Consider the following 19,190-nt stretch of genomic DNA (forward strand, 5'->3'; position numbering starts at 1 on the left):
GTCGTGGTGCGTTGTACGACGCATGCGTTTTCCAATAAATATGCAAAACATTGTATAGATTTTGGGGGGGCGCATGCGGCGCAAAACGCAGCGTTTTTTGTTCAAAACGCAACTGCGTTTTTGTTTGCGTTGTGCGTTGCGGCGCCGACGCTGCGGCGCACAACGCAAATGTGAACGTAGCCTAATCTCTTCGCCAGATGCAACTTCTAATGCTGCGATTGATTTGGTGTCAGGATTTTGTCAGAAAGTCATCTAGAAGGAAGGTAAATGGGAGGTGAAGGCTCCGACCATCGCAGGCGCGGCTAATGACTGCGGCCATCAGCACGTCCTAATCACGACCCATTGCGTCACTGCACCGCCTGCATGCTAACGTGAAGAGTCCGCGGGCGACAGCGCCTCCGACACAACACCTGATTACCAGCAGCACAGAGGGTTTCAGGAGAGGAAACTAACACTGGGCTAAGATGGCTTCACACATTAGGACATGGTTGGCCCCACCAGCTGATTTCGGAGGGGCTCGCTGACCATCTGGACGGCATTTGATGTTCCACAGACATTAGGGAACAGAACGGTTGGGCATGAAAATGTGAACATGTCTGATCCCCATTGGGAATATCGGAGGTTAGAAGGAAGAGACGACTTCTAGAGATGTGGATAGGAAATTCTGGTACTACTACTCCCATCCACCCCCAGACCTAGGACACCCGAAGTCCAGGAGTGTAGGTGGGGAGCGGATCGGTGACAGCAGCACGGCCGCACAGCTCAGTACTGCGTCCATTAGCGCAGAGACCCTGTAACCTCGATACATTCTTCCGGTATGGTAAAGGTTAACATGGAGTTCAGACTAGTGACTGCTGCGCCTCGGTGAGCTCCTGCGCCATGTCACCCGCCGCCGCTCACCATCCCCTCATTACCGCGTGCCAACACCATCAATACGGAGGTGTAAGAATAATCCCAGCATCTGCTCCTCGCTGCGGCCCGGGTGCAGCTCAGCGGAGGTGTTGGCAGCGCTGCCTGCGTGGGAGGAAGGACGGATTTGAGTAACCTTCAGATCCTGGGGAGGCCGCGTCCTTCTCCTCCCCATTGTCCTTCACTCGGGGTGTGTGGAATCGGCTGCAGAGGCAAATAATCCTCACCGGGTGACCGGGGCACCTAGCCTCTTACATCACCGAGAATCCTGGGAGCTCACAATCAGGATCGCAGATCTCTACAGATCACTAAAGATCATCCGATCAGTCCACAAAGCAAAGAGAAAAAAATGTCGCTTGGAGCAGCCAATCAGATCAACTCTAGTGACCCTGCCGTATGATTGGCTGCTGTGGACGCAAAGTTTCGCCATCACAATTACTAATCCAATCAACCATCTTGGCCCAAAACAACCGATCATATAAGGTGCAAAGGGGTGTCCTGACTTTCCCCCAATGACAGATGTTGAGTAAAAGATGGATTGGTGATTACAGCTCAACATGACCAATCCCTGTTTTCTTATAGAAAGATAACAGAGGAGTGTGAAGGAGGAGGACAGAGGAGTCTGGAGAAGGACAGAGGAGTCTGGAGAAGGAGGACAGAGGAGTACGGGGGAGGAAGATAGAGGAGGTTAGAGGAGGCCAGAGGAGGAGGACAGAAGAGTCTGAAGGAGGAGGACTGAAGAGTCTGGAGGAGGAGGACAGAAGAACCTGGAGGAGGAGGACAGAGGACCCTGGAGGAGGACAGAGGACCCTGGAGGAGGACAGAGGAGTCTGAAGGAGGAGGACAGAGGAGTCTGAAGGAGGACAGAGGAGTCTGAAGGAGGAGGACAGAGGAGTCTGAAGGAGGAGGACAGAGGAGTCTGAAGGAGGAGAACAGAGGAGTCTGAAGGAGGAGGACAGAGGAGTCTGAAGGAGGAGGACAGAGGAGTCTGAAGGAGGAGGACAGAGGAGTCTGGAGGAGGAGGACAGAGGAGTCTGGAGGAGGAGGACAGAGGAGTCTGGAGCAGGAGCACAGAGTAGTCTGGAGGAGAAGACAGAGGAGTCTGGAGGAGAAGACAGAGGAGTCTGGAGGAGAGGACAGGGGAGTCTGGAGGAGGGGACAGGGGAGTCTGGAGGAGGGGACAGGGGAGTCTGGAGGAGGGAACAGAGGGGTCTGGAGGAGGGGACAGAGGGGTCTGGAGAAGGAGGACAGGGGAGTACGGGGAGGAAGATAGAGGAGGCCAGAGGAGGAGGACAGAAGAGTCTGGAGGAGGAGGACAGAAGAACCTGGAGGAGGACAGAGGACCCTGGAGGACGACAGAGGAGTCTGAAGGAGGAGGACAGAGGAGTCTGGAGGAGGAGGACAGAGGAGTCTGGAGGAGGAGGACAGAGGAGTCTGGAGGAGGACAGAGGGGTCTGGAGGAGAGGACAGAGGGGTCTGGAGGAGAGGACAGAGGGGTCTGAAGGAGGGGACAGAGGGGTCTGGAGGAGGGGACAGAGGGGTCTGGAGGGGGGGACAGAGGAGTCTGGAGGAGGGGACAGAGGGGTCTGGAGGAGGGGACAGAGGGGTCTGGAGGGGGGGACAGAGGAGCCTGGAGGAGGATGTGGTGAGGAACAGAGAAATCTCTGACACTTATCCATTGTATTTGGCCAACTTAATTTTCGGCCATGAAGATGCCGCAGCTCTCGTCTTGCAGTGTAACGTGTCCTGGTTGCGGCAGAGACATTATTGTTATTTCACAATGTAACAATACGAGTAGAGGATATCTAGGCTCCGCCCTGGTGACTGACAACCTTGTGGGATCACACAGACGTCGCAGCGCCTCCTCCTGTCCCACAAGTGTCACTATCATCAGTGAGAAGTAATCAGCGAGATCGATAGAACCGGGGGCAGAGAAAACTGTGACTTTACCGCCCTGAGTGGGATCCTGAGCGGCGGTGTGCACAGCGCTGATAATGCCTTGGTTTTAATTAGCGAGGAGCAGGGAACATTCAAGCCCTCGGCTACAATTGATTGTCTATGAAGAGCCCTGCGCCGAGCGACTTATTCTGAGCGTTATCGACCTGCGGCCGGAGTTCTGATGGATACTCACACATGACGTTGAGGAACACATTGTCTGACGCTAGCACCACTTTCTCCCGTGTCGCCCGGTCATATATCCCAACATGGCACTCGTAGGGTCCGTTGTCTGATATCCGCACCTCGGGGAGCCTGGAGAAGACGAGAAGGAGAGCAGTTAATTACATCAGCCGAGCGAACATCTAATGGTCACAGTCAGAACCCAATAAACATAAAGGATTCGCTTTTATCGGAATTACATTGGCCACAATAATAGAGTGAGCTCTAAGGAGACTTTATGGGCTGTGAAAATGGCTGTTTTATCGCCTGGTGGCCTCCTGCACTCAAAAACTTTCTCTGAAGAGTCAGAGATGAAGAAAGGACAAGGAAAGTATCACCATTGCTGCAATGGTTAGAAAACCCGGCCCCGTTCCTGCCCACGCCACCGCTGCTCGCACTGGAATAATGAATCTGCCAATTAAGGGCAACCTTGACGAGAACAGGCTTAACATCGGGTAAACGTATAATTACTCCGGGGGAGAGAACTGTGACGCTGCAAGATACATTAGACTTCCATGCCTTCAACGTGTCATTTTCTCCAGCACCATTAGTGCCGCCATCTGGGAGGATGTAATTGGGGGCGCAGCCTGGCACCTGGGCCGCGGGTCCACTCCGAGATTACACTGGTGTCAGATGATAACGACATATTAAGTAACGAGCTACGAGAGGCTTTATGTCATCATCAGTGGGAGCAGGTGGCTACAAAGTTTCAGCCGGTCACTCATGGAACAGGCAAAGCCTCCATTCAAAAGTGATGAGCGAGGAGGAGGTGCTGTGTACAGAGCTGACTGTTTGTATCAGTGGGTCAGTGCAGGCATCAGCCTGTAGGACAGGAGTAAGATTTGTTCTGCTCTTTTCCTGTTTGCACTGGTACAATGAGACAACCCTCATCTCTGGCTACATGGACATCTTCACCGTACCCCCTGTGTATCCTAAGCAACGGACAACTCTAGTTCTAGTGTACTACAACTCTCAGCAGCGCCTTCTCCCAAGACCTCGTTTACTACAGAAGAGAGGAAGAGATATATAAAATTGCTGATGACTGAGGCCATACGAGTCCGGGGGTCTATAGGGCAATGACACAAGATACATCACCTCCTTATGAAGAGGCAGGAAACATCCCGGTGATGAATAAGTCCGCGGTACAGACAGAATCTTAAACATTTGCTCCTGGTCTGGTTTACGATCCCACAAAACTGAAATATATTCTGTTATATTTTATTCAGAATGTGACTTTAATAATTCATCACGCCCTTTATGCTGGAGATATTCAGGGGTCCTTATCCTGGGAGTCACCAGAAAATCCACCTGTGAAGCTAATACAGCTAGTAATCTCTTCTGATACAGAGTAACAGGTACTAGATGTGCAGGGATGACAGTCACACTAGATACAGAGTAAAAGACAATAAATGTGTAGGGATGACAGTAACTCTAGATACAGAGTAACAGACAACAGATGTTTAGGGATGACAGTCACCTAGATACAGAGTAACAGGTACTAGATGTGCAGGGATTACAGTCACTCTAGATATAGAATAACAGGTACTAGATGTGCAGGGATGACAGTCACTCTAGATACAAAGTAACAGGCACTAGATGTGCAGGGATGACAGTCACTCTAGATATAGATTAACAGGCACTAGATGTATAGGGATGACAGTCACTCTAGATACAAAGTAACAAGCACTAGATGTGCAGGGATGACAGTCACTCTAGATATAGATTAACAGGCACTAGATGTGCAGGGATGACACTCACGCCGGATACAGAGTAACAGGCACTAGATGTGTAGGGATGACAGTCACACTAGATACAGAGTAACAGACAATAGATGTGTAGGGAAGACAGTCACTCTAGATACAGAGTAACAGGTACTAGATGTTCAGGGATGAGTCACTCTAGATATAGAATAACAGGTACTAGATGTGCAGGGATGATAGTCACTCTAGATATAGCGTAACAGGCACTAGATGTGAAGGGATGACAGTCACTCTAGATACAAAGTAACAGGCACTAGATGTGTAGGGATGACAGTCACTCTATAGAGAAACAGGCACTAGATGTGCAGGGATGACAGTCACTCTAGATACAGAGCAACAGGCACTAGATGTGCAGGGATGACAGTCACTCCAGATACAGAGCAACAGGCACTAGTTGTGCAGGGATGACAGTCACTCTAGATATAGAGTAACAGGCACTAGATGTGCAGGGATGACAGTCACTCCAGATACAGAGCAACAGGCACTAGATGTGTAGGGATGACAGTCACTCTAGATATAGAGTAACAGGCACTAGATGTGCAGGGATGACAGTCACTCCGGATACAGAGTAACAGGTACTAGATGTGCAGGGAAGACAGTCACTCCGGATACAGAGTAACAGGTACTAGATGTGCAGGGATGACAGTCACTCCAGATACAGAGTAACAGACAATAGATGTGTAGGGATGACAGCCACTCCAGATACAGAGTAACAGGTACTAGATGTGCAGGGATGACAGTCAATCTAGATACAGAGTAGCAGGCACTAGATGTGCAGGGATGACAGTCAGTCCAGATACAGAGTAACAGGTATTAGATGTGCAGGGATGACAGTCACTCTAGATATAGAGTAACAGACACTAGATGTGCAGGGATGACAGTCATTCTAGATATAGAGTAACATGCACTAGATGTGCAGGGATGACAGCCACTCCAGATACAGAGTAACAGGTACTAGATGTGCAGGGATGACAGTCAATCTAGATACAGAGTAACAGGCACTAGATGTGTAGGGGATGACAGTCACTACAGATACAGAGTAACAGGTACTAGATGTGCAGGGATGACACTCACTCCAGATACAGAGTGACAGGTACTAGATGTGCAGGGATGACAGTCAATCTAGATGTAGAGTAACAGGCACTAGATGTGCAAGGATGACAGTCACTCTAGATACAGAGTAACTGACACTAGATATGCAGGGATGACAGTCACTCTAGATATAGAGTAACAGGCACTAGATGTGCAGGGATGACAGTCACTCTGGATGAAGTGCACCAGGTACTAGACGTGTAGGGATGACAGTCACTCCAGATACAGAGTAACAGGTACTAGATGTGCAGGGATGACACTCACTCTAGATATAGAGTAACAGGCACTAGATGTGTAGGGATGACAGTCACTCCAGATACAGAGTAACAGGTACTAGATGTGCAGGGATGACACTCACTCCAGATACAGAGTGACAGGTACTAGATGTGCAGGGATGACAGTCAATCTAGATGTAGAGTAACAGGCACTAGATGTGCAAGGATGACAGTCACTCTAGATACAGAGTAACTGACACTAGATATGCAGGGATGACAGCCACTCCAGATACAGAGTAACAGGTACTAGATGTGCAGGGATGACAGTCAATCTAGATACAGAGTAACAGGCACTAGATGTGTAGGGATGACAGTCACTCCAGATACAGAGTAACAGGTACTAGATGTGCAGGGATGACACTCACTCTAGATATAGAGTAACAGGCACTAGATGTGTAGGGATGACAGTCACTCCAGATACAGAGTAACAGGTACTAGATGTGCAGGGATGACACTCACTCCAGATACAGAGTGACAGGTACTAGATGTGCAGGGATGACAGTCAATCTAGATGTAGAGTAACAGGCACTAGATGTGCAAGGATGACAGTCACTCTAGATACAGAGTAACTGACACTAGATATGCAGGGATGACAGTCACTCTAGATACAGAGCAACAGGCACTAGATGTGCAGGGATGACAGTCACTCCAGATACAGAGCAACAGGCACTAGTTGTGCAGGGATGACAGTCACTCTAGATATAGAGTAACAGGCACTAGATGTGCAGGGATGACAGTCACTCCAGATACAGAGCAACAGGCACTAGATGTGTAGGGATGACAGTCACTCTAGATATAGAGTAACAGGCACTAGATGTGCAGGGATGACAGTCACTCCGGATACAGAGTAACAGGTACTAGATGTGCAGGGAAGACAGTCACTCCGGATACAGAGTAACAGGTACTAGATGTGCAGGGATGACAGTCACTCCAGATACAGAGTAACAGACAATAGATGTGTAGGGATGACAGCCACTCCAGATACAGAGTAACAGGTACTAGATGTGCAGGGATGACAGTCAATCTAGATACAGAGTAGCAGGCACTAGATGTGCAGGGATGACAGTCAGTCCAGATACAGAGTAACAGGTATTAGATGTGCAGGGATGACAGTCACTCTAGATATAGAGTAACAGACACTAGATGTGCAGGGATGACAGTCATTCTAGATATAGAGTAACATGCACTAGATGTGCAGGGATGACAGCCACTCCAGATACAGAGTAACAGGTACTAGATGTGCAGGGATGACAGTCAATCTAGATACAGAGTAACAGGCACTAGATGTGTAGGGATGACAGTCACTCCAGATACAGAGTAACAGGTACTAGATGTGCAGGGATGACACTCACTCCAGATACAGAGTGACAGGTACTAGATGTGCAGGGATGACAGTCAATCTAGATGTAGAGTAACAGGCACTAGATGTGCAAGGATGACAGTCACTCTAGATACAGAGTAACTGACACTAGATATGCAGGGATGACAGTCACTCTAGATATAGAGTAACAGGCACTAGATGTGCAGGGATGACAGTCACTCTGGATGAAGTGCACCAGGTACTAGACGTGTTGTGAGGACAATCTCTTGTGATACAGTGACAAATACTAGACAAGGAGGAAAGATGCGCTCTCCTGATATAAAGCGATGGAAACCAGATGTGCATAAATCTCTTCTGATACAGATACTGGATGGGCAGGACACACAGTAACCAAAACGAGATGTTGAGAATTAGCAATATCTCATGATACACCTTGATACAGATACACTGCTACATAACTAAGTGGATCTGTCATTCAGAATGGTAGGAAAGCTGACAACTTGGCTGAGAGCGGCAATGGTGGCCATGTTGGTTGCTGCCCAATTCTCAGAACTTCGCATGAGATAATGACTCCAGGGCTTGTATTTATTGGGGCTTCTGGGGCCAGTGATGGATGATTTATATACACAGTGTGACTGTGGGTTCTGGGTGGTCTCTCTGTGACCCGTGCGCCGGCGTTTCCTGATGAAGTTGTGATCACATCTCACCGGCGCGGTCAGCTCTGTAAAGTGGATTAAGAACACAGACGGCACATTCACTTCAGGAATTGAAGAGCATCGATCAGGGGCGGCCGAGCAGTCAGCGGCCAGGACTCAGATAAGCGCAGCTCAGGACGGACCGACTCTCAGCAGCAATATGGTGGAATCAATACACTATTAATAACCTCACAGGACTGGACAGATTGCCGCCTAATGCAGTTTAGTTGCTGGAGTTTACCAACACTGACAGATCCTCAGAAGGGAAAGTAATTGTGTTTACGGAGCTGACATGGCGATCAGAGGGCCAACGGGAGATAATGGAAGTATTAAATCCCAAGCAACCCTCCCCCAGACTAATCCCACCCCACCGACAAAGGATGCTTACAACAAACTCAATAAAGGCTGGACCCCGAGAACATCCCGAAAACTAATCTACAGTCACAGATTGTAATAATCCTGGTACCAGAATGTAACATGTTCTAATAATATTATGTAACAGCAAACTGTAAGAACAGAACATGTCACAACCCGAGGTGACCCCGAACAGGCACGCGTCATCATCGGAAAGTTATGCACAGTACATCAGGCCTTTGTATTAAATATATATTTATAATTTATATTACAACCTGTATCAGAAAACTCATTCAGTAATCTCACAATTTTCACACTGTCCCCTGGGATATTTTACACTCATACTTCCTATCCTTTAACAAAGCTTTTTCAGCAGGCTCATTATCACCAGAGGCAGCATTACTATGGCAGGGAAAAGCTCTATACACAGCTGACAACACAGGATCTACCAATCACAATACCACAGCTCACCTCTTCCTCCTCCCTCCTGCACACGCTCATCAGATGCTTCAATAGAAAAGATAGGTCAGTCTATTGCTGCTAATGTACATGTGCAAGTCCTGAAACAACAGATGAGCCTGGAGCAGTCTCAGGGGCCGGGGAATTACAACATTTGTGACATGAGAAAAAAAAACATTTGTAAAAAAATATATTTACCACAAAAACCTGATTGAAAAAATTAGTGCCCGTGCACTTGTTTCAGATTTGTCATGTCTGTCGCAGTTTTCTTCTATGAAAGTTGTCATAAAAGATGAAGGGTTTCCTGATGCAAAAAAAATGAATGAGATTTCTGAAGTCTCACACATGTAGCTTACTTTTTCCTTGCAGATTTGGAGAAGATAGAAATCTGCAGCGTGTCAATACTTTCAGCACTTTTGGTGCAGATTTCACTGATACTAACAGGTGGGGAAAAATCTACAGCAACAATGCGCCTATTTTACGTAGTGTTTTTCTATGGCTTTATTATTTCTTTTTTATCACGTCATATAATTTTACCATATAAATAAAATGAAAACAGAGGTGAAACAGAAAACATCGGTGGTTTCACCACTGGGATGAGGTTTGTTTTTTATGGCATTTACTGAGGGAGCGATTAATAGGCAATAGCTAAAAACTAAAAGAAGCCTCCTCGCTGATTTCAAGATCTCTGCTTACTGTCAATAACAGGAAGACGCCGTCCTGAGCTAATCCGCCTCCATCAGAATCGGAGAGAAACCCATCAGCAGAGCGAATCTGTCCGGTCCTGATGGAGGAGCGCATCCATGAGAAAACTGCAGCAAATAAGGTTTCCGGTCAGTGAGGGAAAACTGGAAATTACACAGCATAGCGGGACCGCAGCGCTTACCTGCCCAGGTCTCAGAACTAGCGACCGCAGCTAACCCTTGTAATAAAGATGGCGGCAATACACCCCTTCCATGAGTTGGTAGGTTGCCAGTGGTTGTCTCATCAGTATTTTGCACCTGTATTGCCGCCATCTTTATTACAAGGGTTTGCTGCATCCTGAGTTCACTAGTTCTGAGACCTGGGCAAGTAAGCGCAGCAGTCCCTTTGTGCTGTATTAATTCTTGACTTTTTGGAGGATTTTTAGTCCTTTTCTTTTTTTTTGGGAGGGGGGGGGGTTCTAAGAAGTGGAAATTACATCAGAGAGTTGCAGAACTTTTCTTCAAACAATTACAATTTAAATCTAAAAATTGGACACTAAACTACAAGTGATACATGGAAGCAAATGTAACAGATTTTTACACAGTGACATCACTACATAGATACAGATCATTACATAGTGACATCACTACATAGATACAGATCATTACACAGTGACATCACTACATACAGATCATTACATAGTGACATCACTACATAGATACAGATCATTACACAGTGACATCACTACATAGATACAGGTCATTACACAGTGACATCACTACATAGATACAGATCATTACACAGTGACATCACTACATACAGATCATTACATAGTGACATCACTACATAGATACAGATCATTACATAGTGACATCACTACATACAGATCATTACATAGTGACATCACTACATAGATACAGATCATTACACAGTGACATCACTACATACAGATCATTACATAGTGACATCACTACATAGATACAGATCATTACACAGTGACATCACTACATAGATACAGGTCATTACACAGTGACATCACTACATAGATACAGATCATTACACAGTGACATCACTACATACAGATCATTACATAGTGACATCACTACATAGATACAGATCATTACATAGTGACATCACTACATACAGATCATTACATAGTGACATCACTACATAGATACAGATCATTACACAGTGACATCACTACATACAGATCATTACATAGTGACATCACTACATAGATACAGATCATTACACAGTGACATCACTACATAGATACAGGTCATTACACAGTGACATCACTACATAGATACAGATCATTACATAGTGACATCACTACATAGATACAGATCATTACATAGTGACATCACTACATAGATACAGATCATTACATAGTGACATCACTACATAGATACAGGTCATTACACAGTGACATCACTACATACAGATCATTACATAGTGACATCACTACATAGATACAGATCATTACACAGTGACATCACTACATAGATACAGGTCATTACACAGTGACATCACTACATAGATACAGATCATTACACAGTGACATCACTACATACAGATCATTACATAGTGACATCACTACATAGATACAGATCATTACATAGTGACATCACTACATACAGATCATTACATAGTGACATCACTACATAGATACAGATCATTACACAGTGACATCACTACATACAGATCATTACATAGTGACATCACTACATAGATACAGATCATTACACAGTGACATCACTACATAGATACAGGTCATTACACAGTGACATCACTACATAGATACAGATCATTACATAGTGACATCACTACATAGATACAGATCATTACATAGTGACATCACTACATAGATACAGATCATTACATAGTGACATCACTACATAGATACAGATCATTACATAGTGACATCACTACATAGATACAGGTCATTACACAGTGACATCACTACATAGATACAGATCATTACACAGTGACATCACTACATACAGATCATTACATAGTGACATCACTACATAGATACAGATCATTACACAGTGACATCACTACATAGATACAGGTCATTACACAGTGACATCACTACATAGATACAGATCATTACACAGTGACATCACTACATACAGATCATTACATAGTGACATCACTACATAGATACAGATCATTACATAGTGACATCACTACATAGATACAGGTCATTACACAGTGACATCACTACATAGATACAGATCATTACACAGTGACATCACTACATACAGATCATTACATAGTGACATCACTACATAGATACAGATCATTACACAGTGACATCACTACATAGATACAGATCATTACACAGTGACATCACTACATACAGATCATTACATAGTGACATCACTACATAGATACAGATCATTACACAGTGACATCACTACATAGATACAGATCATTACATAGTGACATCACTACATAGATACAGATCATTACATAGTGACATCACTACATAGATACAGATCATTACATAGTGACATCACTACATAGAAACAGATCATTACACAGTGACATTACTACATAGATACAGATCATTACATAGTGACATCACTACATAGATACAGGTCATTACACAGTGACATCACTACATAGATACAGATCATTACATAGTGACATCACTACATAGATACAGATCATTACACAGTGACATCACTACATAGATACAGATCATTACACAGTGACATCACTACATACAGATCATTACATAGTGACATCACTACATAGATACAGATCATTACACAGTGACATCACTACATAGATACAGATCATTACACAGTGACATCACTACATACAGATCATTACATAGTGACATCACTACATAGATACAGATCATTACATAGTGACATCACTACATAGATACAGGTCATTACACAGTGACATCACTACATAGATACAGATCATTACACAGTGACATCACTACATACAGATCATTACATAGTGACATCACTACATAGATACAGATCATTACACAGTGACATCACTACATACAGATCATTACATAGTGACATCACTACATAGATACAGATCATTACATAGTGACATCACTACATAGATACAGGTCATTACACAGTGACATCACTACATACAGATCATTACATAGTGACATCACTACATAGATACAGATCATTACACAGTGACATCACTACATAGATACAGATCATTACACAGTGACATCACTACATACAGATCATTACATAGTGACATCACTACATAGATACAGATCGTTACACAGTGACATCACTACATAGATACAGATCATTACACAGTGACATCACTACATAGATACAGATCATTACACAGTGACATCACTACATACAGATCATTACATAGTGACATCACTACATAGATACAGATCATTACACAGTGACATCACTACATAGATACAGATCATTACACAGTGACATCACTACATACAGATCATTACATAGTGACATCACTACATAGATACAGATCGTTACACAGTGACATCACTACATAGATACATATCATTACATAGTGACATCACTACATAGATACAGATCATTACATAGTGACATCACTACATAGATACAGATCATTACATAGTGACATCACTACATAGATACAGATCATTACAGTGACATCACTACATAGATACAGGTCATTACACAGTGACATCACTACAAAGAAGCAGATTACACTGTGACATCACCACACAGATACAAGTCATTACACAGTGACATAACTACATAGATACAGATCATTACATAGTGACATCACTACATAGATACAGATCATTAAAAAGTTACATTACTACATAGATGCAGATCGTTACATAGCGACATCACTACATAGATGGAGATTGATTAACTGCCAATTTTGCCAAAGTTTTCCTGTATTAATTGCACCTGTTTGAACTAGTTACATGTATAAAAGACACCTGTCCACACACTCAATCACACTTCAACCTCTCAACTATGGCCAAGACCAAAGAGCTGTTTAAGGACACCAGGGACAAAATTGTAGATCTGTACAAGGCTGGGATGGGCTACAGGACAATAGGCAAGCAGCTTCGTGTGAAGGCAACAACTGTTGGCACAATTATTAGAAAATGGAAGAAACACAAGTTGACTGTCAATCATCTTCAGTCTGGGGCTCCTTGCAAGATTTCACCTCTGGGGGTAAGGATGATTCTGAGAAAGGTCAGCTCTAGTGTGCTAGTTGAAACCGCATGGACCAGGGCACATACCACTGAATGCCCGCTCTCATTTTACCGGGAGCGTAACACTACTCAGACAACACAGGGTGAGGGTAAAACAGTGTGGCAATACTTTATTGAACCAGAAAACGGGCAAACAACATGTTGAACAGTTCCAGCAAAACACCCAAGATGGTGCACATTACAGAATCTTACCCTTTTGTTGACTCACCGAGGTAAGAACAGCTGTGACTTCAGAGCCTCCAGAGCCGACTACCCCACCTGTGCACACACAGACACACACACAGAGGAGGTAACGACAATCTTAAGATGACAGTCCATTGAGGTGCAAGGCCAGTTGACCGGAGGGTCACAACCTGGCTTCTCCAAACAACTCCATGGAGCCAGGTGATCAGCGGGTCCCATTCCTGACTTTCACAAACGTATCCATGGAGCTCAAGCGACCGGTAGGTCCAAATGGTGACTACCCAAAATGTAGCCAAGGATACGCATTGGTCAATGGAGTAGATCTGTATTCTTCCAGCTTAGGCCGTGGTCCCCTAAGCTGGCATCCTGTAGAATTTCAAAACGGTGTCCCTCAAGATTAATCCACGTTGTCTTGGCTGCTGTCCTATAGAGAGTCTCTGGTTCTTTAGATCTCTGGGCTGTCTGGAGGTATATACTGTATGTATACAGCGGTATCTGTCCTTTTTATTGTTAACAAATCTCCTTGAAGACAGCATTCACAGATAAAGAGGAAGAATGGTGATGAGACCAACTCACATTGTTTGATTATGTAATCGATCTACATAGTTTTTCCTCCTCTGTTTTGCAAGTCAACAAACTAGCTGGTCTAGACAATGTATAATCATCAACGTATCAGAAAAACATCACAAGTCACCAAGGAGAAGCGCACAGTTTGTTACATCAAATGTCAACTTACAAGTCAATATTACAGGCTTTACTTTACAAAAGTCTTTTTTCTTGACCAACCAAAAAGAAACACATAAATTCAAAAGTAATCATATACATAAGTCTATTCCTCCTGGATTACTTAAAACATGTCTGGTTAATTAAGATAAAATGTTGTGTCGTCACAATCATTTTGGGGGTGCTTTTATGCAAAGAGGACAGGACGACTACACCGTATTGATGGGAGGATGGATGGGGTCATGTATCGGGAGATTTTGGCCAACCTCCTTCCCTCAGTAAGAGCATTGAAGATGGGTCGTGGCTGGGTCTTCCAGCATGACAATGACCTTAAACACACGGCCAGAGCAACTAAGGAGCGGCTCTGTAAGAAGCATTTCAAGGTCCTGGAGTGGCCTAGCCAGTCTCCAGACCTGAACCCTATAGAAAAACTTTGGAGGGAGCTGAAACTCAATGTTGCCCAGTGATAGCCCCAAACCCTGAAAGATCAGGAGAAGATCTGTATGGAGGAGGGGGCCAAGATCCCTGCTGCAGTGTGTGCAAACATGGTCAGGAACTACAGGAAACGTCTGATCTCTGTAATTGCAAACAAAGGTTTCTGGACCAAATATTAAAGTTCTGTTTTACTATTATATCAAAGACTTATTTTATGCAATAAAATGCAAATTAATTATGTCAAAATCATACAATGTGATTTTCTGGATTTTATATCTCATAGGTGAAGTGTACCTACGATACAACTTACAGATCCCTCTGTTCTTTGTAGGTGGGAAAACATGCAAAATCGGCAGAGTATCAAATACTTACTTTCCCCAATGTGGATGTAGATCATTACATACAGTACACTGCAGAAGTTTGAGCGAAGGCCAAAGGGTATAAAGCCGTCATCATCAGGGGGGCACTTTGAGAAATGTAAAGTGTAACACATGCTTGTCTGTGTGGGATTAGATAGTAGAAATCGGTCACAGGAGCGCTGAAAGGAAACTCTGACACAAGATAGAGTTTTAGCCACAATGCGTTTCGATGGAAGTACCGTCTTCATCAGGTGGTGAACTCCCACCTGATAAGGACGGTACTTCCGTCGAAACGCGTTGTGGCTAAAACTCTATCTTGTGTCAGAGTTTCCTTTCAGAGCACCACTCCTGTGACCGATTTCTACTATCTAATCCTGCTTCTATCTTCCTTTGGAGGTGTTCGGCTGGAGCTGCGGTGGTACTCGACACCCCCCTTATCCCTTGGACTGCCTCCTCAGCGCTCCTACACGACCGCCTTTACTGACCCTGATGCTTGTCTGTGTAGCACACGTTTCTTTACGCCATGTTTCCATCTGTGTTCTTGGTAGTTTGCAGCCTTCGGCTGAAGTGTCCAAACCTTTCAGCGGAACATTAAAAGCAGACGTTATGTAGCGACATCATTGCATAGAAAGTATGACATGGGGCCACTAATTGCCCCTTCCACCATCCAACATGGACTCGGCTTTTTGGCCCTTTCTGCACATATTCTGGTTGGGATTTTATCTTTTCCCAGTAATTACTTCTGTGCATTACTCCATCACAATACCCAGTACTCGGCCCCTTATGTGCGGGGGTCTCCTTGGATGGCCGTACTCTCTTTTGATGATACTACAGGCTGATGTTTGGAGCACAGACTGTTTTCGGGCAGATTTGGCTTCTGCCATCTCTTCTGCCGCTTCTCCACGGGCGACCATTGAAGCAGAATCATGCAGCCTGACAACGGGGCACAGAGAGGAGCGCGATCGGGGCGGCTGAGGGGCAGTCGGCAGTTTTGTTTTCATTTTTTCTGACAAAAAGATGCTAGTGAGCAAAACAAATATCAGTCATTCTCCTCTTGGCCCCGCGTACCTGACCGAAAAGCCAGAACCGGCTGCCAGAGCAGAGCGGCCCAGCGACTCCCTGCCAGCCGCAGTCTGCCAGTCAATATGTGACGCAATGTAGCGAGCCCCTCCGACCGTCAGCAGCCGCCAGTGACAGACCGCACCAATACGGCATCTGGTATCGCACAGCATGGCACGTTTATCACTAAACACTTGGAACAATGGCGCGCACCTAATAAAAATGGGTCACATCATTTGCGCCACTTTTTAACACACGTTCTCTTTGCTTTCATTTAGTAAATGTCACCCACCGTATCCCGCTGAATCTATTAATGTCACCTCGGTGGGGGATGGGCAGTCGCTCCCTATTAATCAGCTGCGTGCAGTGAAAATAGGCGGAATATTTACCGGAGAGCAGAGAAAATAAAGGCAGCGAGTGACACGAAAATTGATGCTTATCCCAAACATGTGTCAGCCGTCTCCGGTCCTGACAGCTCCTACTGATGGCGCGAACGTCCACAGACGCAACGAAGAGCCGCATGTAAGGAAAATACAACAGGGAGAAAAAAGGCAAATATTTCTCCAGCGCGGCGCGAGGACGATCCGGGAACACAATGCAGTCACGGCTCATTACACTTTACGTGGGCTTCATTAGAACAGCTATGTATTTATATGTAATATTACTTACATAAAACTGTGGGGGGCGAGGCGGGAGCGCTCGGCTCATCCATGATAGCAGCACAAGACGGCGATGACGGCGGGCGGCGGAGTCCAGACATGTGGCAAACTGATCAGGTGAACGACATGTAATGAAAGGCAATCCAAGGACTGAAGAATACTGGCACAGGAAGCTCATCTCTTTACTGGCAGTATTTTGGCCAATCAGAAAATGCTGAGTCACATAACCCCTCCCCCGAGGAGCATCCATTGCTGTCAATGCGGAGAATGAAGTTGCATGTTCTCCTATTAGTAAGGACCTAATACGGGCACCATATACCACGTAAGACGCCACATTTTAAAAAGCACAAAATACATTGCAGTCTTCTTTATGTCTATACACACAGTGGATGTGAAAAATCTACACCCCGTTAATATGACAGGTTTTTGTCATGTAAAAAGTCCTACCAGGAAAAAACATTTCAGAACTTTTTTCACCTATAAAAGTCGCCCATAATTTGTACAAATTTATTGAGAAAGTGAACTGGTGATCTTTGCCGGCTCCTCCTTGCAGCAGCTTCACATCTGTTAGACTGCGGGGGCATTTCCTGTGGGCAGCGCCCTCTTCAGGTCTGGGCTCGGCCACTTCAGAACTTCCTCAATCTGGTGAAGCCATTCTTTTGGTGATTTGGAGGTCGCATAGGGTCACTGTCATTCTAAAAGGTGAAATTCCTTCTCATTCTCAGCTTCTTATAAGAAGCTGCAAAATTTTGAAGTGAAATTGACTGATATTTGGACTGTTCATAATTCCCTCCTACTTGGCTAAAGCCCCAGTGAAATAAGCTGTAAACCGCCCTAAAGCACAATGCTGCCTCCACCATGCCTCGCTGTGTGGATGATGTTTTTATCTTTTTCAATTGAGGCCGAAATGTCCAATTTGGTCTCATCAGATATAACAAGTTCCTCACATGTTTTTGGCAAACTTGATTCAGGTCTTGGCAGAACACAGCGGGGCTTGGATGTTCTTCTTTGTAAGAAAACGCTTCCGTCTTGCCCCTCCACCCCACAGACTGGTTGTATGAAAAATACAGGAGATTGCTGGAAACAGTTCTGAAATCTATCTCCTTGGTGGGATAATTTATCAAGTTGAGTAGACTGTTTAAATCCACTGTACAATATATATATATATATATATATATATATATATATATATATATATATATATATATATATATATATATATATACACTCACCGGCCACTTTATTAGGTACACCTGTCCAACTTCTTGTTAACACTTAATTTCTAATCAGCCAATCACATGGCGGCAACTCAGTGCATTTAGGCATGTAGACATGGTCAAGACAATCTCCTGCAGTTCAAACCGAGCATCAGTATGGGGAAGAAAGGTGATTTGAGTGCCTTTGAACGTGGCATGGTTGTTGGTGCCAGAAGGGCTGGTCTGAGTATTTCAGAAACTGCTGATCTACTGGGATTTTCACGCACAACCATCTCTAGGGTTTACAGAGAATGGTCCGAAAAAGAAAAAAAATCCAGTGAGCGGCAGTTCTGTGGGCGGAAATGCCTTGTTGATGCCAGAGGTCAGAGGAGAATGGGCAGACTGGTTCGAGCTGATAGAAAGGCAACAGTGACTCAAATCGCCACCCGTTACAACCAAGGTAGGCCTAAGAGCATCTCTGAACGCACAGTGCGTCGAACTTTGAGGCAGATGGGCTACAGCAGCAGAAGACCACACCGGGTACCACTCCTTTCAGCTAAGAACAGGAAACTGAGGCTACAATTTGTACAAGCTCATCGAAATTGGACAGTAGAAGATGGGAAAAACGTTGCTTGGTCTGATGAGTCT

At 44.8% G+C, this 19,190-nt stretch overlaps 1 protein-coding gene across 4 annotated transcripts in view; it reads right to left on the reverse strand.

Moving 5' to 3' along the window:
- The window catches only part of IGSF21 (immunoglobin superfamily member 21), a 552,595-nt gene that overhangs the window by 195,369 nt on the left and 338,036 nt on the right, over positions 1 to 19,190 (reverse strand). For all 4 annotated transcript variants that reach the window (XM_077260347.1, XM_077260348.1, XM_077260350.1 and 1 more), the window contains one exon: positions 3,041 to 3,159. In XM_077260347.1, coding sequence (XP_077116462.1) covers positions 3,041 to 3,159 — 119 coding nt within the window. The remainder of the gene's footprint in view (positions 1 to 3,040; positions 3,160 to 19,190) is intronic.

Source organism: Ranitomeya variabilis, chromosome 4 (genome assembly GCF_051348905.1).
Source record: "Ranitomeya variabilis isolate aRanVar5 chromosome 4, aRanVar5.hap1, whole genome shotgun sequence".
Taxonomy (NCBI): domain Eukaryota; kingdom Metazoa; phylum Chordata; class Amphibia; order Anura; family Dendrobatidae; genus Ranitomeya; species Ranitomeya variabilis.